Source organism: Erinaceus europaeus, chromosome 13, assembly GCF_950295315.1.
Source record: "Erinaceus europaeus chromosome 13, mEriEur2.1, whole genome shotgun sequence".
Lineage (NCBI taxonomy): Eukaryota > Metazoa > Chordata > Mammalia > Eulipotyphla > Erinaceidae > Erinaceus > Erinaceus europaeus.
The window spans coordinates 96,987,161-97,013,761 of NC_080174.1; the positions used below are offsets into that span (position 1 = coordinate 96,987,161).

Consider the following 26,601-nt stretch of genomic DNA (forward strand, 5'->3'; position numbering starts at 1 on the left):
GAGTTGGAGCTCAGTGTTGTAAAAGCCTCTTTTTTTCTTCCCTGTAGGCTATGGGAGCCTGAGGGCTTTTGAACTATCAATAGGCTTCTTAGCTTAATCACTGACTCCTGACCAAGAGATAAAGCAGGGTGTGGCAGAGATAATCCAGTGGTTCTGCAAAGAGACTTTCACAGCCCCTCAGCTATGCCACCGAGGTATAGGTCTTCTCCTGAGTTTCCCGGTTAGATCTCTGTCCCCTGGTGTCCCTCCCTGTTGCTGCTCCAGATTCTGAGGGTAGTAGCAATGGAGACTCAGAGTTGCACTTGGTGAGTCTCTGGGGAGTCCTTTCCTCCCTTCAGCTGTCCCCTTGTTGTGGAGCAGACTGGAGGTGGTGTCTCCACTGATAAACTGTTGAACTGTTAGCAGTCACTTAATCTCTCCTTAGGCCCCTCTCTCCTCTCTGTCACCAGCCATGCGTGTTTGTACTCACGGGTGATTTACTGGGTTCCTGTGGTCATTCTAGTCCTGTCTTGTTTCGGTCCGGGTGGTCTCCTTTGGTATTCCTAGTCAATCCGGGAGAGGAGAGGAGAGGTGAGGAGAGAAAGCGATCACAGATATGTATACACACAAAATCAAGTTGCACAGCTCGGGCCAGAATATCCCCAAATGAGCATCTCTTAATAGCTGTACTAATGGATCTGTGTATAAAGGTGTTGGCTTGTGATACTCCCACAGTTGCATGTACATCATGGATCTGTGCCTTGATCAACTGTTCCTATTTCTCTGTTTTCTTATGTATACGTTTTAACTGCTTCTCATTCCTTGTGGCAATATCCCATATTTCACTAGCAGTTTTAATAAAATGGTTTTAATTTCCCCATTCTAATTTAAAGTCAAATAGTATGGTGGTATCAAAATAATGTTTCTCTTCATAGTGTACAGTGGTGACCAGGGTGGTATTATGCACTGTATGTTCTGAATAATTGGTCCATATATAACACCCCTTTGTCAGATTATAAATAATGCTTCTCAAAAAAGGTTTTATTCAAATAAGTGCACACTAGCTGAGTGGGCACATCTGTACATATTAAAAAGGTGTAATCACCCAATTCCTTAAGCATTTTTGGCACTAGTGCCTTTGCTAAATTTGTGGTTGCCAATTTTACCTCGGGGAGGCCTATATGTATAAATAAGTTTGGTCCTAATTGAAGGCACTCCTCCATAGGTATATACATTGATGTGTTAATAGTATTGAGATCTGTCCACAAGAAATGGTCCACAGATATAACCCATTCATTATTCCAGGGTTCAGGAACAAACTGGGTGTGATAGGCTATATAAGTATTATCCAAGAATATTTGCAGCAATGCTAATAATGGCAATAATGACCACAACAAGAACAACAAATGGGGGGGGGAAATTGAAAAAAGAAAAAGGAGTGATGACTAGAACACAGAGTGAGACTTTAACTAGCTGTTGTCTATCAAAGCTGATCCAGAAACTCAAAGGGGGCAGTTTGGGGGGGGGGGTGGCCAGATAGCAGTGAGGATTCAGCATGACTGGAGGCTGAGGGGTGCTGACAGCAACCTAGAACTCTGGAGCTGCAGAAACAGAATCTCTCTGCCGAATCATTATGCTGTCTATCCTCTGCACACAACAGTTTTGTAAATCAACACTGCCTTGATTAAATGATTTATTTGTTTTGTCATTCATTCACTTATTTGCTCATTTATTTTTTTATTAGGGGTTTAATAATGATCAACAAGATCATTGATTTCAACCAGAGTTCCATGTCCACCAGAGTACCCTCCACTGGAAGCTTCCATATTCTTAAAATTTTAAATAATTATTTATTTATTTATTTTCCCTTTTGTTGCCCTTGTTTTTTATTGTTGTTGTAGTTATTTTATTTATTCCCGTTTGTTGCCCTTGTTTTTTATTGTTGTAGTTATTATTGATGTTGTTGGATAGGACAGAGAGAAATGAAGAGAGGAGGGGAAGACAGAGAGGAGAGAGAAAGACACCTGCAGACCTGCTTCACCACTTGTGAAGCAACTCCCCTGCAGGTGGGGAGCTGGGGCTCGAACCAGGATCCTTATTCTGGTCCTTGTGCTTTACACCATGTGTGCTTACCCGTTGCACTACTGCCCAACTCCCAGCTTCCATATTATTTATGCCTCTGGGAGTGCGTATTTTTAAAGTCTAATTTTTTAAAGATTTATTCTCTTTCCTTGCCATTGTTGTTTTATTGTTTTCGTCATTGTTGGATAGGATAGAAAGAAATGGAGAGAGGGGAAAAAATAGACCCCTGCAGACCTGCTTCACTACTCGTGAAGCGAAATCCCTGTTAGTGAGGAGCTGGGGGCTCAAACCGGGATCCTTAAGCCGGTCCTTGCACTTTGCTTATTTATTGGATAGAGACAATCAGAAATTGAGAGAGATGGAGGTGATAGAGAGGGGTAAAGACAGACACCTGCAACACTACTTCACCATTTGAGAAGCTTTTCCATTGCAGGTGGGGACTGGGGGCTTGAACATGTGTCCTTGCACATTGTAACATGTACACTCAACTAGGTGTGCCACCACTCAGTCCCCAAAATTTATTTTTAAAAAAATGTACAGCTGGGTGATGATAGATAGTATAATGGTTATGCAAACAGACTTTCATGCCTGAGGTCTGAAGTCCCAGGTTCAATCCCCCAGCACCATAAGCTGAGCACTGCTCTGGTTAAAAAAAGGGAGGGGGGAGTCAGGCGGTAGCGCAGTGGTTTAAATGCAGGTGGCTGAAAGCACAAGAATCGGCTTAAGGATCCTGGTTTGATCCCCCGGCTCCCCACCTGCAGGGGAGTCAATTCACAGACGGTGAAGCAGGTCTGCAGGTGTCTTTCTCTTCCCCTCTGTCTTGCCCTCCTCTCTCCATTTCTCTCTGTCCTATTCAACAATGATGACAATAATAGTAACTACAACAATAAGACAACAAGGGCAACAAAAGGGAATAAAGATATATATATATATATAAAATAAATCCTAGCTCTGTCCAAGATGTGTCAGAGAAGGTGGGTTCATTGTTCTTATAGCTGCATAGTATTCCATTGTGTATTTATACCACAGCTTTCTCAGCCACTCATCTGTTGTTGGGCACCTGGGTTCCTTCCAGGTTTTAGTTATTATGAATTGTGCTGCTATGAACATAAGTGTACACACGTCTTTTTGGTTGGGCATTATGGAATCCTTGGGTTATACCCAGGAGAGGAATTACTGGGTCATATGGAAGGTCTATGTCTAGCCTTGTGAGAGTTCTCCAGACTGCTCTCCACAGAGGTTTGACCAATTTACATTCCCACCAGCAGTGCAGTAGGGTTCCTCTGTCCCCACAGCCTCTCCAACATGTGTTGCGCTGTCCTTTTTGATGTATGCCATTCTTACAGGAGTGAGGTGGTATCTCAATGTTGTCTTTATTTGCATCTCTCTGACAATCAGCAACCTGGAGCAGTTTTTCATGTTTGTTAGCCTTTTGGATGTCCTCTAAGTGAATGTGTTACGTTCATATCCTCTGCCCATTTTTGGATGGGGTCATTTGCTTTTTTGGTGCTAAGTTTGCTGAGCTCTTTGCATTTTGGTGATTAGTCTCTTGTCTGATGTATGGCATGTGAAGATCTTCTCCCATTTTGTGAGGGGTCTCTTTGTTTTTGTGATGGTTTCTTTGGCTGTGCAGAAGCTGTTCAATTTGATGTAGTCCCATTGGTTTGTTTCTGCTTTAGTTTTCCTTGCAATTGGTTTGTTTCATCAAAGATGCCCTTGAGGTTTAGGTGGGAAAGTGTTCCACCAATGTTTTCCTCTAGATATTTGATAGTTTCCGATCTTACAGGTCCTTGATCCATTTGGAGTTGATTTTTGTTTCTGGGTTCAATTTAAGTGAGCTAAGGCAGAAAGACAAAAATGAATATGGGATGATCCCACTCATCAACAGAAGTTGAGAAAGAAGAACAAAAAGGGAAACTAAAACAGGATCTGATTAAATCGGAGAGTAGGGCACCAAAGTAAAAACCCTGTGGTGAACTGAAGGGTAGACATTCAACTTCCCGGGTGGCAGGGAGTGGGGGGTAGGGGTGTGTGGGTGGGATGGGACACAGTCTTTTGGTGGTGGGAATGGTGTTCATGTACACTCCTATTAAAGTGTAGTCATATAAACTGGTATTCAATTATTATGAGGGGGAAAATTGATCATATGTCTAGAACTTTTTAAAATAAAGACTGAGTCTTTTTAATACATAGGCTGGGTCTTTGATATGTTGACTCTCTCAAAAGCCTGGACAAGGGAGAACAGGAGCAACTGGTGGCACAGCTATATACAAGATGCTGGGTATTATATATACAGCAAACCCTAACATAGGGACTTTTCAAAGTTAACCCAATTACCAAATAATGTGATGATAACAATAACTATCCACTGTCTTGAACCCTAAGACAGCAGGAACCTCGCATTTCCACTTTAGAGCCATATTTCCCCCGGTTCTGGAACCTTAGGGTGGAGTGCACTTTCCTGCATGCTTCTCTCAATGCATATCAAATAATATTGCACCCGCCAATCACAACCTAATCAACACAACAAGTGCCACCCCAGCATGCTTCACTTCAGACTGTGTCCAGAGACTTCAGGTGTGGAATGACAACCCTTCAGCTTCATCACTCAGATGAGACCTTTCCTTTCATAGTATTCTCTAATTCCATTCCAGGTGGACCACTCCCCAATAAAGTCCCCAAACCTAGATATAGTCGAGGTCCCCTGAGATAGAGCATATGTTCACACGTGCCCATAAACTAGGGCAAAATATATACCTGAAAGCAGTAGTACACAAGAGTCTGCAGAGAATACCCCCAACACTTCATCTCCACTATTCCAGCCTTTCGGTCCATGGTTGTTCAACAGTTTGTTTGGCTTTGTATGTTGACTCGCTTTTCAGCCACCAGGTTCCAGATGCCAGCATGATGCCAACCAGGCTTCCCTGGACTGAAGACCACACCAGTGTGTCCTGGAGCTCCACTTCCCCAGAGACCTGCCCTACTAGGGAAAGAAAGAGGCAGACTGGGAGTATGGATCGATCAGTCAGTGCCAATGTTCAGTGGGGAAGCAGTTACAGAAGCCAGACCTTCCACCTTCTGCAACCCACAACGACCCTGGGTCCATAGTCCCAGAGGCTTAGAGAATGGGAAAGCTATCAGGGGAGGGGATGGGATATGGAGACTGGGTGGTGGGAATTGTGTGTTGTACCCCTCCTATCCTACAGTTTTGTTAAGGTCTCCTTTCTTAAATAAAAAATAATTAAAAAATAAATAAAGTAAAAACCATACAACCTCGTTTCTATTTGAAGTTTATAAAAATGTGAGGGAAGAATAAAATTCAGGGGAAAATTCAGCTAAAGAGTAACGAGATTCAAAGATTTGGGAAGTTATCTGCTCACGCAAACTACAAAAATAGCACAGATCAGTTTCACACTTAGAAAACGTAAACATTAGGTAAACATTTCTTTTCATTTATTTATTTATTTTCCCTTTTTTTGCCCTTGTTTATTGGTCATTACACCAGGTCCCCTCTATTGCTTAAGGCTGTGGTCTATTTACATAATCATTGTTTTGCTGGAGACCCACCCTGCCTGCAGGGTACTGGTTTAATCCCCACTGGTTAGATGGAAGCTTGCTACCTTTGCGCTCTTTTTCTTCTCTCCACCCCCTCTCCTACCCATTTCCTTTTCTGACCTGCCTCTTCCGTTTCAGAAGATATAAAGGCATTTTTCTCTGATCAATAAAGGCATCGCATTGTGTTCCGCTCAGCCACGAGTCCTGGTTCCTTTCCCACTTTGCTGAGTAAGCAGCAGCCCAGGTTGATTCCGGTTGAGTTCTCTCCCACCCAGAGAGCATGTGCCCAGGAAGTAACACCCTCCGGCTAGTCTGGCACTTGTTGTTTAACATTGTTGTGGTTATTGATGTCATCTTTGTTGGTTAGGACAGAGAGAAATGGAGAGAGGTGGGGAAGACAGAGGGGGAGAGAAAGATAGATACCTACAGACCTGCTTCACCGCCTGTGAAGAGACTCCCCTGCAGGCAGGGAGCCCGGAGCTCCAACCGTGATCCTTATGCTGGTCCTTGTGCTTTGCATCATGTGCGCTTAACCCACTGCACCACTGCCCAACTCCCTTAAAAATCTGCAGTTCGCACAAAAAGGAAAGACTGGAGTGGGTGGAGGATAGAATACAGCTACTGGAAAAGGTTAACAGAGGACCTAGTGGGGGTTGTATTATGTGGAAAACTGAGAAATATGATGCATGTATAAGCTATTGTATTCACTGTTGCATGTAAAACAATCCCCCAATAAAGGGAAAAAATAAGTGCAGTGGAGAGACCATCCAGCATCTGTGCACTGTACCCATTACAAAACTTCTGTCTTCCTTGAAGGAAATATGCTGAGACCTGACCACCTAGTTTTACAGAAATAACTTATCTTGCTGAAACAGACTGAAGGGGGTATTCTGAGAATAAGAAGACCTCTCAGCCTCACAAGAAGATATACTCCTGTCTGCACTGAACACATCCAGTCAGAAACATCTCTAAATGGGTCATAAATCCTGTGCCCATGCCAGAACTAACCAAAACACACTATAAATAAACATATTATTTGGATTTATTATTGGATGGAGACTGAGAAAATGAGAGGAGAGGAAGATAAAGGAGAGAGGCAGAAAGACACCTGCAGTGCTGCTTCACCACTAGTGAAGCTTTCTCCCTGCATGTGGGGACAAGGGGCTTGAACCTGGGTCCTTGTGCAGTGTAGTGTGTGTGGTTAACCAGGTGCATCACCACCTGGCCCCGCCAGTACACTACATAAGGCCCTGTCAACTTGGGCTTCTCAGCTCCCCCTCCCCGGGTTGGGTCTCCTCAATCCTGGAAGGGACTGCCTAAGCTCTCCTGACTACCTTATCTGGGCTTCTCAAGCTCTCTCCCCTGGCTACTACTAAACTTTCTTTTGTCTACATTCCTGACTCTACTTGCACCACTTAGTGTCTTATATTTGTAACATTTGGTGCTAAAACCTATGGAGCTAGCCCCTCTATTGTCATTCTTGTCACACATTTCTCTCCAATAATCTGCCACAGTACTGAGAAGCATACTCAGAAGTTGAAATATTTAAAATGCTAAAAAGATAGGGCAGACGGTAGATCGCATAATGGTTATACAATGAGACTGTCATGCCTGAGGCTCCAAAGCCCCAGGTTCAATCCCCCCACCACCATAAGCCAGAGCTGAATAGTGCTCTGGTTAAAAAAATATATATATACTAAAAAGATCAGTACTGCCAGCCATTATGGTGAATCCTTAAACAAACACAGATGGAAATGTCACTATCCAGCCATTCCACTATTAGGCATAAAAGACCCAAAAGATAGAACAACAATGATTCAAAGGGATATGTGTAAACCCATGATCACAATATTCGTATTCACAATATCAAAAAACTAGAAACAAAATGCCCTTTGACAGATGACTGGATAAAAATGTTATGGGACACATAGTAGAGTATTATTCACCAATAAAACATGATATTGTGTCCACTGGGCTAAAGTGGATATAACTGGAGATTATACTTAGTGAAGCAAGTGAAGTGAAGAACAACTCCACAATGGTTTCACTCGTGGAATAGAGAGAACTGAGAATACAAATGTGAATAAAAGTCAACCTATATATAAGAATGGGAGAGCTGTAGTTGTTATCTATGGGCAAGACGTTGGGGTCCAGCCCCCTGGACCTCAGCCTCCTGGTCCATCGCAAGGGTCCCGGATTCAGTGTGCTCCTTGGGCAGGGAGTGGAAAGCACCATTCATGTTCCAAAACTTTTCTCTGCCTGGCTGAAGCTGCAGAGTCCCATGTTCAGGTTGTGATGGGGAACGAGGAAGAAGACAGAGGTACCACCATATATTGAAGAAGTGAAGAAGCAGAGGCCAGAGGGCTGCTTATTGAACGCATATGCTGCAATGTTCAAGGACCTGGGTTTGAGCTCCCAGCCCCCACCTGCAGGGGACTGTGGTGAAGCAGGGTTGCAGGTATTTCTTTGTCTCTCTCCCTCTCTATCTCCCCCTTTCCTCTTGATTTCTGGCTGTCGCTATCCAATAAATAAATAAATACAATAAATATAAGTAGATACATATTAAAAACATCAAAAATAAAGAGTCATAATCTTTTTGGTTAATTGAACATAAAAACACTATAGTCACCACTAATTTAAGACAACTGAGCTAGATTAAGTTCCTTCACACTAGTTTATTTAAGATCCCATTTTACTTTTCAATAGATCTTATGTGTTTTTTTATGTATATTTTTTAAAAAAGATTTTTATTCATGAAGATAGAAGTAGAACCAGACATTTTATTCATGAAGAGAGAAAGAACCAGACATCACTATTATATGTGCTGCCAGGATTTAACTCTAGACCTCATGCTTCAGAATCCAGTGCATATCCACTGCTCCACCTTCTGAACCATGAACTTCATGTGTTTTTCATAAGCTTTTTCACTCATTAGATCATCTAGCTATTTTATTAATTAATTAATTACTTTATTGTTTTACCAGAGCAGTGCTCAGCTTTGGCTATTGATAGTGTGGGGGAACGTAGGACTTCGGAGCCTCTGGTATGAGACTCTCTTTACATAATCATCATGCTATCTACCCGAACTCCAAATATTCTATTTTTATTTTTTCTTAGAATCTTTTACTTAAAAGCCTTGGTGAATCAGGGCTGCAGGTGTGTCTCTGTCTCTCTTCCTCTCTATCTCCTCCTTCCCTCTCAATTTCTCTGTGTCCCTATCCAATAATAAAATTAAATAAAAATATGTTTTAAAAATAATTTTTTATTTATTACTGAGTAGAGAAGGAAATTGAGAGGGTGAGATAGGGAAAGAGGCTGAGAGACACCTGGAGCCCTGCTTCATTACTCATGAAGCTTTCCTCCTGCAGGTGGGGACCAGGATCACCTAGTTCTGAAGGATCACTCACTGTCATGTTGATCAGTCAGCCATGTGTATGACAAGATTTGTTGATGAGTCTAGGATTTCTGCAAGAACTTCATTAATTTTGTTTTTTATTTAAGAAAGGAGACATTAACAAAATCATACGATGGGGGGGTACAACTCCACACAATTCCCGCCACCCAATCTCCATATCCCATCCCCTCCCCAATAGCTTTCCCATTCTCTGTCCCTCTGGGAGCATGGACCCAGGGTCGTTGTGTGTTGCAGAAGGTGGAAGGTCTAGCTTCTGTAATTGCTTCCCCACTGAACATGGGCATTGACTGGTCGATCCATACTCCCAGTCTGCCTCTCTCTTTCCCTAGTAGGGTGAGTCTCTGGGGAAGCGGAGCTCCAGGACGCATTGGTGGGGTCTTCAGTTCAGGGAAGCCTGGCCGACATCCTGATGGCATCTGGAACCTGGTGGCTGAAAAGAGAGTTAACATACAAAGCCAAACAAGTTGTTGAAGAATCATGGACCCAAAGGTTGGAATAGTGGAAATGAAGTGTTGGGGGGTACTCACTGCAAACTCTAGTGTACTACTGCTTTCAGGTATATATTTGCCCTAGTTTATGGATGGATACGTGTGAACATATGCTCTGTCTCCTGGAACCTGGTCTATATCTAGGTTTTGGGACTTTGTTAGGAAGTGAACCACCTGGGATGGAATTAGAGAATACTATGAAAGGAAAGGTCTCACCAGAGTGATGAAGCTGAAGGGTTGTTGTTCCACACCTGAAGTCTCCGGACACAGTCTGAAGTGAAGCATGCTCCGGTGGCACTCGTTGCGTTCATTAGGTTGCAATCAGTGGATGCAGTATTTGATAAGAATTGGGAGAAGCATACGGGAAAGTGGGCCCTACCTTAGGGTCCCAGGACTGGGGGAATTTTAGGCTCTATAGTGGAAATGTGAGGTTCCTGCTGTTCTTAGGGTTCAAGAAGACAATGGATAGTTACTGTTATCATCACATTATTTGGTAATTGGGTTAACTTTGAAAAGTCCCTTTGTTATGGTTTGCTATATAATACCCAACATCACCATAATTTATGTTCTTTGACATTGTTTGTATGTAGCTGTACCACCGTTTGGTTCTTTTCTCCCTGGTCTAGGCTATTGAGAGTCAACACATCAAAGACTCATCCTATGTATTAAAAAGACTCAGTCTGTGCTTTAAAAAGTTTGTGACATACAATTTTTCCCTCTCATATTAATTAGAGATTTGTATGACTACAAATTGATAGGAGTGTACATAAACACTATTCTCACACCAAAAGACTGTATCCCATTCACCCCCGACCCCTCACTGCCCCAGAAAGCTGAGTATCCACCCTCACCGTCACTCCAGGGTTTTTACTTTGGTGCCGTACTTGATCATCTTGTTGTTGTTGTTGTTAAGTATTTATTTATTTATGAGAAAGATAGGAGGAGAGAACCAGCCATCACTCTGGTACATGTTCTGTCGGAGATTGATTTCATGACCTCATGCTCGAGAGTCCAGTTCCTTATCCACTGCGCCACCTCCCAGACCACCCCATCTTTTTCTTTTACCACTGTGGCTTCATTATAAATTCATTAACCCACTGGCCATTTTCTTTCTTAGTTATATTTTTGAATTTATATATATTTTTATTTATTTATTCCCTTTTGTTGCCCTAGTTGTTTTATTGTTGTAGTCATTATTGTGAGAGGACACAGGTTCCAGCCCCCAACCCCCACCTACAGGAGGGAAACTTCAGGAGTGGTGGAGCAGGCTGCAGGTATGTCTCTTTCACTCTCTCCCTCCCTTTTATATCTATCATAATAAAATTTTAAAAAGTGGGTCAGCGGTAGCACAACAGGGTTAAGCACATGTGGCATGAAATGCAAGGATTATGGTTTGAGCTGTATGGGGGTTGGTCTTGGGGTGTAGTGGGAAGAGACTTAACAGTCCCGTGGGCCAACCCCATGTTTCCTTTGTCCTTTTCAGCCTCGGTTTGCCAGCCTAATGGTGGGTTATAGGACTCTTCCTTGGTTCCTTAGAGCTCTCCTACATTCTTCCTCTGACACTTGCCTGGATGCCCCGGCCTGCGGGGTTATCGACGGAAACCTAGGGTAGGGGGCGAGAGAATGGAGGGGACAAGAGACACGAAGAACAAGAGCAAGACAGGAAGTCTGATCAAGCTCTGAAATTTTTATTTTCCAGCTGCATTTTAAGCACACACCATGAGGAAGTTCTGCTAAGGTAGGGGGGGAGGGAGGTGGGTGAGCAACTTTCCAAACAGCTAGATGGTAATCTCAGTTCCAATGACCGGAATGTCCTCTCACTGGCTATATGAGAGTCTTAGCTAAGGCCTTGGTTCCCGGCACCTGGAAATCCTACCCTAACCTGAAATTCCTAGGTTTAAATCAGCCTCCTTGCAGAGCTCATGCCAGGTGTGTCTTCAAGCTGCCATCTTGGCTCCATTCACCCCACTCCCATCCCCATGTTACTGTTTTAATATAGATCTCTGAGCAGTATTTAGGTGAGGCTTGAATTAAATAAGAAAACGAATAGACGTTTTACTAGATTTTTTTTTAACTTTTAAAAATGTATTTTATTTATTTTCCCTTTTTGTTGTCCTTTTTTATTGTAGTTGTAGTTATTGATGTCATTGTTAAAAATGGAGAAAGATGGGGAAGACAGGGGGGAGAGAAAGATGGACACCTGCAGACCTGATTCACCACCTGTGAAGTGACTCCCCTGCAGGTGGGGAGCTAAGGGCTCAAACCGGGATCCTTAGGCTGGTCCCTGAGCTTCGTGCCACATGCACTTAACATGCTACGCTACCTCCCAACTCCCATTTTACTACATTATTGTGAATGCTTTTGTTGAAGAAAAATTAAAAGGTTGGAAAGAGATGTTAGTAGCATTTGTGGGCTTTGTCCTGGTCCTAATAGGCAGGATAACTCACTAAATGTTTCTGTAACTTCTTCTGTTTCCATTGCACAGCTAGGGTATTGTACCTTGTATTCACTACAGTATCTTCCATCTAGGGGCCATACTATCCAGTGAAGAGGCTGTGCTGCTAGGTTTAAACAGAGTCTCAAGCTATTGCTGTGATTGATCTTCCATTTTCTAGCCTGAAAGACATTCAGAGAAAGAGATGGCAGTTTCTTGGGTAAGTTGACTTGCCCCACATCAGAGTCAGTTTCTTTTTTCCTCTTGAGTAAGTTGTATTTTAATTGATACATGTTTAATTTACTGTTTTTTTCCTATCTCTTTCTCTCTGCCAGGGCACTGCTTATCTCTGGCTAATGTTGGTTCAGTGAATAGAACGTGGAACTTGAGAGCTGCAGGCAGAAACTTTGTTATCTCCTCCACCCTTGTATTTCTCTTTTCACTTACTCTTTTTTTATTATTTATTTTTTATTTATAAAATGGAAACACTGACAAAACCATAGGAGAAGAGGGTTACAATTCCATACAATTCCCACCACCAGAATGCCATATCCCATCCCATCCCCTGATAGCTTTCCTATATTCTTTATCCTCTGGGAGTATGGACTCAGGATCATTATGGGGTCCAGAAGGTGGAAGGTTGGGCTTCTGTAATTGCTCCCCAATGAATGTGGGCACTGACAGGTCAATCCATACTCCCAGCCTGTCTCACTCTTTCCCTAGTGGGGCAGAGTTCTGGGGAAGCAGGACTCTCTTAGAGTTTTTTTTTTTATTATTATTTATTTCAATGAGAGAGATAGAGACTGATCAGAGTACTGCTCAACTCTAGCTTATCTTGATGCTGGGGATTGAAAACCTCAAGTATGGAAGTATTTGCATAACCACTATGCATTATCTCCGCAGCCACTTACTCTTAAAACTCTTAGTTTTCCAATTAATATTATCACTGGGACTCAGTGTGACCATTCTTGAATGTCATGTTATATATATACAGACATGAATAAGTACAAGAAGTGGGGGTGGGGGTGGTGAAGTCCATAGAAGTGTGAGACTTCCTTTTTACAGCTGTTGGAGAGATGATTCTTGAACCCATCTGAGTTCTCACAGGTGATCATTTGTGGTCTCCACTTGGTATGCCACCAGAAAGACCCTGTGAAATGATTTTTGAATACCAAGACATAACTCATGTTGTAAAGTGCAATTTTGTCATACCCAGATATTGAGTTTCAAGCCGACAACACAGACATGAAAAGGGGAACTTCATGGGTGTTACTCTGGAGTCTTTCCTTTTTTTTTTTTTTTTTTTTTGTCTAATCTTCTATCTAGAGGAAATAAATAAAATCATTCCACCAGGAATAATGGAATCATACACAAATGAGGTTTGTAGTAGCGAAAACCTGGAAGCAACCCAGGTGCCCAACAACAGATGAATGGCTGAGAAAGCTTTGGTATATATACACAATTGAATACTACACAGCTATTAATAACAGTGAGCCCACCTTCCCTGATCCATCTTGGGTGGAACTAAAAGGAATTTTCTCTTTTTTAAAGTAGATTTTTAAAACAATATTTGTTTATTAAATAGAGAATTGAGACCAAGAGAAATGGATGGGGCAGGAGAGATAGAAAGGGAGAGACAGAGAAACCTGCAGCCCTGCTTCGCATTTTATGAAGCCTTCCTCCTGTAAGTGGGGCCAAGAGGCTGAACTGGTTCTTTGAACACTATAAAGTTGAACACATAATGAAGTGTGCCACCACTTGACCCCCTAGCCTTTTTTAAAATTTTTTTTTATTGTTGTTCTTATTGATGTCGTTGTTGTTAGATAGGACAGAGAGAAATGGAGAGAGGATGGCAAGACGGGGGGAGAAAAAGAGAGACACCTGCAGACCTACTTCACTGCTTGTGAAGCGACTCCCCTGCAGGTGGGGATCTTTATACCGGTCCTTGTGCTTTATGCCACATGCGCTTTTCCCGCTGCCCTACTGCCCGACTCCCACCTTCTTTTTCTTTCTATCCAACATTCTTTTTTTAAAAGTTTTTATTTAATATTTATTTATTCCCTTTTCTTGCCCTGGTTGTTTTATTGTTGTACTTATTATTGTTGTTAATTGATGTTGACATTTTGTTGGATAGGACAGAGAGAAATGGAGAGAGGACGGGTTAGGGAGAGAAAGACAAGACACCTGCAGACCTGTGAGGTGACTCCCCTGCAGGTGGGGATCCGGGGGCTCAAACTGGCATCCTTACTCCAGTCCTTGAGCTCTGCACCACGTGCACTTTACCTGCCATGCTACAACCCAATTCTGTCTACCCAGCATTCATGTGGGATCAACAGTTTGTTTTTTTTTTTTGGATTATTCTTTTAGTATGTATTTATTTCCTTTTTGTTGCCCTTGTTGTTTTTATTGTTGTAGTTGTTGGATAGGACAGAGAAATGGAGGGGGGGGGGAAGACAGAGATGGGGAGAAAAATATAGATACCTGTAGACCTGCTTCACGGCCTGTGAAGTGACTCCACTGCAGGTGAGGAGCCCGGGGCTCGAACCAACGCCAGTCCTCCAGCTTTGTGCCACATGTGTTTAACCACTGTGCTACTGCCCAACTCCCAGGGTCAACAATTTGTAAAAAATGAAACTTTATTGTTATACAGGTATCTGACACTCAGGGATTGTGAGTGATTTTAATTGCCCTGTGAGTAAACATCTTGTTGGTTAAAGAGACTATAAATGTGTTTTGCACATTTACTCTGGTTGTTGATGTTACTCTACTGAGTTGTGTGAGTACATATATTGCTCATTAGCACTTTGATGTATAGCATGTAAATATGTTTTTTTTTTTTTACTTCATCTCTTGTCTTGGTGATAGGTCTTGTCATTATACCAAATATTTTCAGTTTCTTGTAATCTCAGTGGTTCATTTCTCCATTTATTCATTTATCTTTGATGTTGAGTTTAGGTCTCTGAAGACATTTCCAAATCAGATATTATGTACTGTACTGAGGATGACTTCTATAGGTTTTTTGGTTACTGTTGTAATATCCAAGTGCATCTTAAGGAACATAAGACCCTTTCATTGCCATAGACTTTCCACAACGGCTCCCTCCTCATAGCATCTTTTTGTATTTATAAATTATATTCTGTGGTCTGGGAGGTGGCGCAGTGGATAAAGCATTGGACTCTCAAGCATGAGGTCCTGAGTTCTATCCCCGGCAGCACGTGTAACAGAGTGATGTCTGGCTCTTTCTCTCTCCTCCTATGTTCCTCATTAATAAAATTTTAAAAAATGGTGTTTCTATTTAAAAAATTATATTTTACTTCCTGTGATAGAAATTGAGGAGAATGTAGATTACTGGAGAACAGTTCTTCTTGTCCTCCTCATCTTTTTTCTGCCATCAGAGTTATTTTTTGAACTCATTATGAGAAGTTTGAATCTAATGCTGCAGAAAGCCATTTTTTTTCTTTCCATTTTATTTGATAGGAGACACCTGCAGGCCTGTTTTACTGCTCATTAAGTGGCCCCACTTAGGAGGGAAGCAGGCCTCAAACCTAGGTCCTATATCATGGTGAAATGTACACTTAACCAAGTGTACCACTGCCCTGCACCTGATAATATTTATTTTATTTGTATAACATACTTGCATTTTTCACTTTTTATTTGACACTGACACTGCAGAGAAGCCTAATGTGGTATAATCACTCTAAATAGTATAATTTCCATGCTTCCATAATCACGTTGATTTTATAAGAGCTATGTGTGGCTAGAGATGTTTCATTTCAATTTTTAAAGGTTTTATTTATTTATGAGAAAGAGACTGAGTAATTAATATGCTAATCTGCCACTCACATTTTCTCACATGAACACATTGCACATATTTTAGGGCTCAGTGACCTATGAAGATGTAACTGTGATATTCACTCAAGAAGAGTGGGCACTATTGAATTCTTTAGAGAAGAAACTCTACAGAGATGTGATGTGTGAAAACTTGAGGAACTTTCTTTCAATAGGTAACTCTAATCGCCTTAATTTTTCAACTAGAAGACAAATCACTTTTCACCAATGTATAAATGGAGACAGTGTTAAGTGAGCAGAGTTTGATTGTCCCTCTTAAGGGATCACAAATTCAGTCTGGTGGTGCAGTTGATAAAATATTGGATTCTTGACCATGAGGTCTTGAGGTTGGTCTTTGACTAAACATGTACTAGATTGATGTCTGATTCTTTCTCTCTCAGACTACCTTTCTCATGATTTAAGAAGTAATTATTTATTTATTCCCTTTTTTTTGCCCTTTTTTATTGTTATTGATGTTGTTATTGTGGATAGGACAGAAAGAAATGGAGAGAGGAGGGGAAGACGGGGAGAGAAAGATAGACACCTGCAGACCTGCTTCACCACTTGTGAAGGGACTCCCCTGCAGGTGGGGTGCCAGGGTCTCAAACCGGGATCCTGAGGCCGGTCATTGCACTTTGCTCCATGTGTGTTTAGCTGGCTATGCTACCGCATGACTCCCCCCAAAATAAATTCTTTAAAGAGTTTTCAGGGTGGGGTTAGATAGCACAATGGTTATACAAACAGACTCATGCCTGAGGCTCTGTCAAGTCCCAAGTTCAATCCCCTGCAACATCATAAACCAGAGCTGAGCAGTTCTCTGGTAAAAGAAATAAATAAGTAAAATAAAAATAAATTCAATCATTTGTATAATTTCATTTTTTTAAATAATTTATTCATGCGAAAGATAGGAGGAGAAAAACAATTTGCCATCACTCTGGTACATGTGCTGCTGGGGATCGAACTCAGGACCTCATGCTTGAGAATCTAGTTCCTTAGCCACTGTGCCACCTCCAAGACCATTATTTGTATAATTTCTAATACTTTATATATTTTGTAATTTTAGAAAAAATACAAGAACATTCCACCAAACAGCAGCATAATTTGCATGGGAGTCAACAAAGGTGAGAGTTACATTTACAATAAAATGTGATGTACCACCCAGAAAGCTACTGTGTTTTCAAATATTTTGTATCTGTGTAACTTACCTAGATCTGGTGCCTGCATAGTTTCCCCATATTAGACTTATGTTTTTTAATTATTTTTATTTATTTATTTATTCCCTTTTATTTGTTTTATTGTTGTAGTTATTGATGTTGTCATTGTTAATAGAACAGAAAAATGGAGGGAGAATGGGCAGTGAAAGAGACACCTGCTTCACTGCTTGTAAAATGACTTCCCTACAGGTGGGGAACTGGGGGCTAGAACCCAGATCCTTAGACTTGTCCTTGTGTTTTGTGGAACCTACGCTTAACCCGTTGCACTACGACCTGACTCCCTACTTATGGGTTCATAATTGTGTGCTCTCTACTGACTTAATAATTGCATAGCAGCTCTTTTAATACAATTTATTAAGAAAATAATATTTATAATAAAAAACAAAATTTATAATCACTGCCACAAATAGATTAATTTTTATATAATCTAATCAAAGATCCTTAATGACTAGGTTATAGAATAGTTGGACAAGTGACTCAAATATGATATATGTGACATACATGACTGAAGTTCCCATCTGAGTCACTGGCAACAAAAGGACCAAAATGATGTTCTACATATCTGTCTTTTCTCCACATTATTGGAAAATCTTTCACATGTAACAAGGAAATGGAATTCTTTATTTATTTTTTAATATTTATTCCCTTTTGTTGCCCTTGTTTTTTTATTGTTGTAGTTATTGTTGTTGTCGTTGTTGGATAGGAAAGAGAGATATGGAGAGAGGAGGGGAAGACAGAGAGGAGGAGAGAAAGATAGACACCTGCAGACCTGTGAAGCGGACTTCCATGCAGATGGAGAGCCGGGGCTCGAACCGGGATCCTTATGCCGGTCCTTGTGCTTTGCACCACCTGCGCTTAGCCCGCTGCGCTACAGCCCAACTCCCGGAAATGGAATTCTTAAAAAGGGGGTAAAGATGCTTAGTACTTATAAAATAGTACACTTGGAAACAATAAGAGTATCTTTAATGTATAAATATCTATATTTTTATGATACTTAGGTGTAGTCCTTATAGAAAAGATCAATATTTTCAGTGAAAAATTTCAACAGAAAGCCGAAACTTGCTGTTAACAAATATTGGTTCAATTAATATATACAAACTACCGGTAAAGATATCATTAGTTGTGGCATAATATACTGAAATGAAAGTATGTGGGTTTTACTCATTTTTATCTTATTTATTTATTGGATAGAGAGAGCCAGGAATCTAGAAGAAGGGAGAGAGAGACACCTGCAGTCCTTCTTCAGCACTTGCAAAGCTTTGCCCCTGCAGGTGAGAACCAGGGGCTCAGACCAGGTCCTTGCTTTACTTTTAATTCGAGAGTAAAAAAAAAATTTGTTATTGGATAGAGACAATGAGAAATACAGAGAAAAGGGGGAGATAGGGAAGAAGAGAGACACCTTCTGACCTGCTTCACTGACTGAAGTGACTCCTCTGCGGGTGGAGAGCGGGGTCTTGAACTGTGATCCTAACCAGTTCTTGCTCTTTGCACTACACGCATTCAGCCCACTGTACTACCACCCAACTCCCTGGAGATCTTTTTCTAATTTTGAGTATTTGTGATTTTTCTTCAGTATACATTTCTAGTGAAATCTATTGTTAATGTCTGATTTTGCAATTTATTAAGTAAAATTATGTCCTGCATCCTGATAATTGAATCAATTGTATTCATTGAAATGTCATTAATTTAATTGTTCATTATTTTACAGTAATGCAGCAGTGAAAGTCTCTGAGGGCACAAAAAGTCAGAATGGTAAAAAATCTCAAGAATGTGAAGTATACAACAAATCATTCACTTATTCTTTTCATCTTCAACAACATGAAAGAATTTACAGTGGAGACAAACCCAGTGAATGTAAATTATGTAGTAAAACATTCAGTCAAGCTGGTCATCTTCATATACATGAACGAACTCACAGTGGAGAGAAACCCTATGAATGTAAACAGTGTAGTAAAACATTCAGTTTTTGCAGTAGTCTTCAGGAACATGAAAGAATTCACAGTGGAGAGAAACCCTATGAATGTAAACTATGTAATAAAACATTCAGGTTTTCCAGTAATCTTCGGGCACATGAAAGAATTCACAGTGGAGAGAAACCCTATGAATGTAAACAGTGTAGTAAAACATTCAGTTGTTCCAGTACTCTTCAAAAACATAAAAGAGTTCACAGTGGCGAGAAACCCTATGAATGCAAACTATGTAGTAAAACATTCAGTTTTTCCAGTAATCTTCGAACACATGAACGAATTCACAGTGGAGAGAAACCCTATGAATGTACAGAGTGTAGTAAAACATTCAGTTGTTCTGGTAGTCTTCAAAAACATAAAAGAATTCACAGTGGAGAGAAACCCTATGAATGCAAACTATGTAGTAAAACATTCAGTTTTTCCAGTAATCTTCGGACACATGAAAGAATTCACAGTGGAGAGAAACCCTATGAATGTAAACTATGTAGTAAAACATTCAGTTTTTCCAGTCATCTTCGGACGCATGAACGAAGTCACAGTGGAGAGAAACCCTATGAATGTAAACAGTGTAGTAAAACATTCAGGCGATCCAGTCATATTCGGAGACATGAAAGAATTCACAGTGGAGAGAAACCCTATGGATGTAAAAGGTGTAGTAAAACATTCAGGTTTTCCCTTAATCTTCGGGCACATGAAATAATTCACAGTGAAGAGAAACCCTATGAATGTAAACAGTGTAGTAAAACATTCAGTTGTTCCAGTAATCTTCAAACACATGAAAGAATTCATAGTGGAGAGAAACCCTATGAATGTAAACTGTGTAATAAAACATTCAGGCTTTCCAGTACACTTCGGAGACATGAAAGAATTCACAGTGGAGAGAAACCCTATGAATGTAAACTATGTAGTAAAACATTCAGTCGTTCCTTTAGTCTTCGGACACATGAACGAATTCACAGTGGAGAGAAACCCTATGAATGCAAACTATGTAGTAAAACATTCAGTTCTTCCAGTCATCTTAAAAAACATGACAATTCACACTTGAGGGTAACCCTATGCATGTAAACAGTGTAATAAAGCATTCAGTTGTTCCAGTGATCTTCAGATACATGGAAGAATTCACAGTGGAGAGAAACCCTATGAATGTAAAAATGTAGTAAAACATTTCCTTGTTCCAGTCATCTTCAGACACATGATAGAACTCACAGTACAGAGAAACCTTATGAATGTAAACAATGAAGTAAAGCATTCATGGAGTCTAGTTCTCTTCAGTTACATGATAGAACTCAAGTGGAGAGAAAGCTTATGAATGTAAACAATGTAATCAAACATTTAAGCCAGTTTTCTTTGGAGACATGAAAGATCTCACAGGGGAGAGAAACCCAGTGGAAAATAAACAGCAGAACATTGATTCAAGCAGTTATCTTTGTCAACATGAAATAACTCAGAATGGAGAGAAATTTGGTAAATGTAAGCAGTGTTGAAAACATGCTGTTATTCTGGTCCTCTTTGTATACATGAAAGAATTCACAGTGAAACAAAATCCCAAGAAAGTCATAAAGCTTTCAGATGTTCCAATAGTTTTCAAGTACAAGAAAATATTTGCAATGGAAATCAGTCTTGAGCATAAACTGTACTAAAGATTAGATAGAGAGATGCAACCTGAGACACGATGCAGAGGCTAGTGGTTCAATATAATAGCTCTCAGGTGTGAGCCTCTGCACTACATGGGCTAGAGATATGTTCTGTTTTTATTGTCTATCCATCTTGTGTTAATATATAAGTAAATATGTCTAAATAATTGTAGGGATCACAGGGCCATGTGAACCCATACCTCTGAATATTCTATAAATATACGGAATATGAGTAAGTGTACTTTTTTTTTTCCTCCAGTGTTATTTCTGGGCTCGGTGCCTGCACCATGAATCCACCACTCCTGGAGGTCATTTTTCCCCCTTTTGTTGCCCTTGTTGTAGCCTCGCAGTGGTTATTATTACCATTGTTGGTGTTGTTCGTTGTTGGATAGGACAGAGAGAAATGGAGAAGAGGGGAAGACAGAGAGGGGAGAGAAAGACACTGCGGACCTGTTTCACCACCTGTGAAGCAACTCCCCTGCAGGTGGGGAGCTGGGGGCTCGAACCGGGATCCTTATGCCAGTCCTTGCGCTTTACGCCACGTGCCATGTTCGCTTATACCACCGTGCCACCACCTGACCTGCTGAGTAAGTGTACTTTATCATAAATTCTAATATATGAAAAAATCCACTTGGTACTGAGAACTTAGATGTGAACAGTGTAGACATTATAGAATGACTTTACAGACCTAGAAAGGAACTTGTCCTGGAGTGACCAGTGAATGTAAAACAGTGTAATAATAGTGGATGCTACAATATGTGCACATGGTGCAAAGTGCAAGGACTGGCATTAGGATCCTGGTTTGAGCCCCAGCTCCCCACCTGCACAGGAGTCACTTCAGTCAGTGAAGCAGGTTTCCAGGTATCATCTTTCCTCCTCTCTGTCTTCCCTTCCTCTCTCCATTTCTCTCTGTCCTATCCATCAATGACATCAATAACAACAACAAAATTGACAACAACAGTAAAAACAAGGGCAAGAAAAGGAATATATACATATTTAAAAAATAAAAAAACACTTAAAAAAGGACAATGTCTGCTCACACTGGCCTGGTTCTTCTCAGCATGTGGAATCTGCTGAGATGCTGAACCAGGCCTGAACACCAATCTGGACTCCAGGGTTGTATGTTTGCCTTGAGCCACCTGTTTCCCAGCTTGGCCCTGTGCTGGGTAGTATGCCAGCCACCCCACCCTCAGCCCCTTCCCGGGCTTAAAGCTCCTGTCTCTAATCCTTAACTAAGCACCAGCATGCCTGCAGGGCATTGGATTTATCCCACTTAAAGCTGAGGTCTATTTATATAAACCATTGTTAACTAAGCACCACCCTCCAGGGCATTGGTTCAATCCCCACTAATTCACTATGTCTTTTTGCTCCCCCCCAGTACACCCTGATCTCCACCAGTCTTTTTTTCGCTCCACCCTCTCTACGTCACACCCTGTTTCCACCCTACTTGGTGATATATATATATATATATGTATATATATATATATATATATGCTGCTTTTCTGAGTAAAAACACTTGGAATTGCTTTCCAGCTCCAGGAGTTCCAGAGTGTATCTCCTGCAACATTAGCTCCCTCTCCCACACAGTAGCCTAGATTGGCTCCAGTTGAGTTCTCTCTAACCCAGAGAGTACTTGTTCGGGAAGAAGCACCTTCAGGCTATGCCAGCAGCCCTGCTTGTGCTTTTCAGTCTTTCACTACTGAAATAGAGAAAGTAAGATCATGGTGCCATCCCCAGCCTCTGTGTGTGAAAGGCCATTGTGAAGGACCTCGTGTGAATGAACCAGCTTGAAACAGAATCTTCATTTGTGTCAGGCAAAACTGAGCAACTTGGATGTTGGCAGACATGTGTTGTGGTCCTCATGTCTTCTGAGGAAATGGACAAGGGAAAGACAACAAGATAGAGTTGACAGCTTTTCTTCAAGGGTCAGGACCTTGATGGTAACTCCTGAGATCCAGAAAAGGCTATTTTTAAAATATTCATTTTCTTTATTTAATACAGACGGAAAAGTTGAAGCGTCATCCAGAGATATTATTGTGTGTTCTCTCACCTAGAAGAGATTGCATTAAAACAGGTATAGTTAAAGTCATGTTAGAAAGATGGCAGTAGGGTTTAGGAAGATATCATAGTGGTTTGTGAACTAGATCTTCATTCTTGAGACCCTGAAGTCCCAGGTTAAATTCCCAGCATCACCATATGCTATAGCTGAGCAGATCACCAATGACAAAAAAGGAAAGACAAAGTAAAAGTAGGACCAAGAAGCTCCAGTTCCTCATTTTTTCCATAGGAATTTGAGAAAGTAATCATAGTTAAGGCAAAATAGCTTTAAACATATTGTATAAAGCATAAGTTCACAATAGTCCCTTGAATACCCATTTTCAGAAAAAGTCACATTCAAACTGGTACTAAAGTACATTGTGTTTTTCTCTTTTCCTTTCCCCATTTTCTCTCCACCAAAGCACAGTGCCAGCTGGGAAGCAGTGATACAGATTGCATTTCCCTCATTTGAAGCCCTTGGGCAGTAAGGGACAATGGGAGGGGGAGACAGAGAGGGAGAGACACCTGCAACCCTGCTTCAACACTCACAAAGCTTTCTCCCTGCAAGTGGGAACTAAGGCCTTGAACCCAGGTCCTTGTGCACAGTAATATGTGCTCTCAACCAGGTGCACCACCACCCAGCCCCTCATGCTATTTTCTTCTGCCCTCTCAACTTCTGTTTGTCTTATCAAATAAAAAGACAGGCAGGGGAAAAAAGGAAAATGAAAAAATGGCTACCATAATTGGGGATTAATCATGTAGGTACCAAATGTCAGAAATGACCCTGGTGGCAAGGAAGGGAGCGATGGAGGAAAGGAAAGGGAAAAAAAGGAAGGGAGAAATATAGGTAAGGGGAGGGGAGAGAAAGAAATGAGAAGATAAAGAGGGGGAGGAAGAAAAGGAAGGAAAGAAAAGGGAAGGAAGAAAGGATGAGAGAGATGTTGGGTTTCCTCAGTGTGTAGATAACAGCTAGATAGGTGGCATGTTATGTTTGTCTTCACTTTGTAGACTTTAAAATATTCACTGTAGCTTTCCCTCCCACATACAGTCCTCCACCAGGACCCAGGCCTCGAGCAGTTCTCAGAACATTGTGAGGACTGTTGTTTGTTTTTAGTAATTAAATAATGATGAAAAAGATGGTAAAATTATAAGGGTACAATTCCAGACAGTCCCCACCACCAGTTTCCTGTCCCATCCCTTCCATTGGAAGCTTTCCTATTTGTATTTTTTTCCCTTTGTTGCCCTTGTTGTCTTTATATTGCCATTGTAGTTTGCCCCGATCAGCAGGGCGGTGAACAGGGGCTAGGAATCTGAAAGACCTGGAATGAAAGGGACACGAGACATGAAAGAACGACAGCAAGACAAGTTTCTGATCAAGCTGCAAAATTTTATTGTGTTCACAGGCATTATAAGGCTTTGGGGAAGGAGAGGGAATGCTGGAGGGGGAGCAAACTTCAAAGCGGAATGTTCCTTGCAACAAATGGCCGAAACCATGTTTGTTACAACTGGGTGTTGACTCACTTGATTACTGATAAATGGTTTACCTGAGGGGAAATGGCCTGCCCAGGGGGGAATTAACACTTGTCTTGAGGGATTCCATTGTTTCAAAGCTTATCATCTATCTAGCAGAGAAATGGCTCCTGGCATATCCTCCCTTTGTTATAATTTAAATTGAGGCAGGCAATTGGGGGTGAGGAGCGGAGACCCTAACACCAGTTTTGGTGGGCATAACCAGAGGAGGGAAGTATTGACCCGATTCCTCCGCGGGTGGGTGCAAAACCAACCTTCCCGCATCTTATAAGGCTCTCGGTGTCTTTTTGGGGAGGCGAGGCAGAGCCACAGTTTCTAGGGAAACAATTTTTGTTGCTGACACCAACCTCCATGCAAATCAGGTTTGCTTCACGGGGGACTCAGAGGTGGACGATAGGGTCCTCCCCCTGCAGTGCCTTGCCTTGCACCCCTTACTGGTGTCCTTGCCCTGCCAAGGTTGGATGTCTCAGTGCATAATTCTGAGTTTTATGCCATCCGAAAAGGAGGTCTATCACCCTTGGGTTCAGCCAGGCCTCTGTCAGCCAAATCAAGTCTGTGATAATGTATTTGCAAAGGTTTTGATGCCAAGGAGGCAATCTGCCATTTTATAAAATCAGTAATCTTATTAAAAATAAAGGTTCCTAAGGTAATCATTAACAAAAGACTAATCAAGGGTCCCATAAGGGGCTCTGTAGTGACTCAAGACTATTTGTGGTGAAGTCTATAACCTGTTGTAATTTGTCAGAAAATTCATGGGAGGAATATATAGAGTGTCCTAGCATGCCACCAGCAAGTCTAAGGGAAGCAGTCAGTGGATGTGATGTCCAGGGGAAGAAACACAGCACGTCTGGTCTGGTCAGCGCCAACTGATGAAATTTTTCTTCTTCATAGAGGGTCAGCTATGGAACAAGCAAAACTAGGAGGCAAGGACCAGGTAGAGAAGAATTGACATGAAAATATATGATGGTGTTGTACCAAAACAGAGAGGAGGTACATACACATTAGAAGTCAAGGTGAGGTTCCTTGAACATCGAGGAATATTTTGAGAAAAGTGAGCAGTCAATAAACATGCAAAGATGAAGTCAGCAGTGGTAGGTCAGCAGAAAGAGAAGACTTGGATAGGCTGGTGAGGTTAGCTGGAGTATATACTGCCATGGCGTCCTTTGTGGTAAGGATTTGCCAACGGACTCTGTGGATTTTGCAAGAGCAATAATGTCACCCATCATAATAAAAGGAAAACAAACATGGACATCCAGTGTTGAAAAAGAGAAAAAGAATATGTCTCTGTGACTGAAAAAGTGGGTGGCTTTGTCAATGAGATACAATAAATGGACAATTAGAATTTTTGTAAATATTAAGAAGGTTTAGTATAGTTATTTCATTGACACTTTAGCCAACTGAGTACTGGGGGGTGCATTCCCCTTCTTTTTTTATTAATTAAGCTTAAGGGTTTTAGTTTTTCTTGTTTGAGCTGTAGCCCACATAAATTTAGAAAAAAATATCAACTGAGAAAGAAAAAAGTGTTTTTTTTTTACTAAACATGGGCGGGTGAATTATATCAATCTGTCAGAGAGCATGGGCTTTTATCAATGGAGATTAATCTTAAAAGTCTGAATAACAGGATCTTAATTAAACAATGCAGGAGCCAGTAAAGTGCTCTCACTATAGCAGGTCAAGCGTTAAAATTTTTAAGAGGCTTGTAAAAAAAAAAATGAGAAAAATTTTAGGATATGAGTGACTTTAGGAGTCATCACACACCCATAAATAAAAAATTAAGAATGTTTAGTTTTAAATCTTACCATATGAGCAGTCAGTTCTTCATGTGCAGATTTACCTATAATTACTTAGGGAGAGAACTTTTACCAAGTTAATTGATGATCTAATGGTTAGAATTGGCTTGAGGTTTTTTCTATGATTTTAGAAGGCTCTTTATTAGAATATACCAATATGTTATAGAAAGTCAATACCTAATGTGTTGACATGATAAAATGTTTACCATTTTTTAGCATTATTTTAAACTGATTAGACAGTTTAAGCACACTATTATACCTTTAGTTTACTAAGATCTTTACTCATCACAAGGCTATCATGAGTAAGCATAGATATAAAACTCTTAATAGATTTTGTTCCTTAGAACTCTAATATGGCAACTTAAAAGGCTAAAATAAAACCTCATAGCTTAAATGTTCAAAATATTAATTTTGTTAAATCAGGATTTGCCAAATCTTCTATCAGACCAAAAGCACAATGTATTACCTTAATTTATCAAGAATAAACCTCTGGCAGTGTCTTAAACCAGATAATTTTTTTAAATATTTTATTTATTCCCTTTTGTTGCCCTTATTGTTTTATTGTTGTAGTTGTCGTTGTTGGATAGGACAGAGAGAAATGGAGAGAGGAGGGGAAGACAGAGAGGAGGAGAGAAAGAGAGACACCTG

At 40.8% G+C, this 26,601-nt stretch overlaps 1 protein-coding gene across 5 annotated transcripts in view; it reads left to right on the top strand.

The window, feature by feature from the left end:
• Positions 1 to 20,828, top strand: part of LOC107523087 (zinc finger protein 709-like) — a 424,510-nt gene extending 403,682 nt beyond the window's left edge. Inside the window, exons 2-7 of one of the 5 annotated variants that reach the window (XM_060205028.1) lie at positions 9,420 to 9,520; positions 10,710 to 10,793; positions 12,049 to 12,173; positions 15,831 to 15,957; positions 16,845 to 16,902; positions 18,704 to 20,828. In XM_060205028.1, coding sequence (XP_060061011.1) covers positions 12,159 to 12,173; positions 15,831 to 15,957; positions 16,845 to 16,902; positions 18,704 to 20,027 — 1,524 coding nt within the window. In that variant the 5' untranslated portion in view covers positions 9,420 to 9,520; positions 10,710 to 10,793; positions 12,049 to 12,158 and the 3' untranslated portion in view covers positions 20,028 to 20,828. Of the gene's footprint in view, positions 1 to 9,419; positions 9,521 to 9,973; positions 10,794 to 11,084; positions 11,258 to 12,048; positions 12,174 to 13,776; positions 13,877 to 15,830; positions 15,958 to 16,844; positions 16,903 to 18,703 lie in introns of those variants that run through there. The other 4 variants (XM_060205025.1, XM_060205027.1, XM_060205026.1 and 1 more) reach the window with 4 other exon arrangements.
• The last annotated feature ends 5,773 nt before the right edge of the window (positions 20,829 to 26,601 follow it).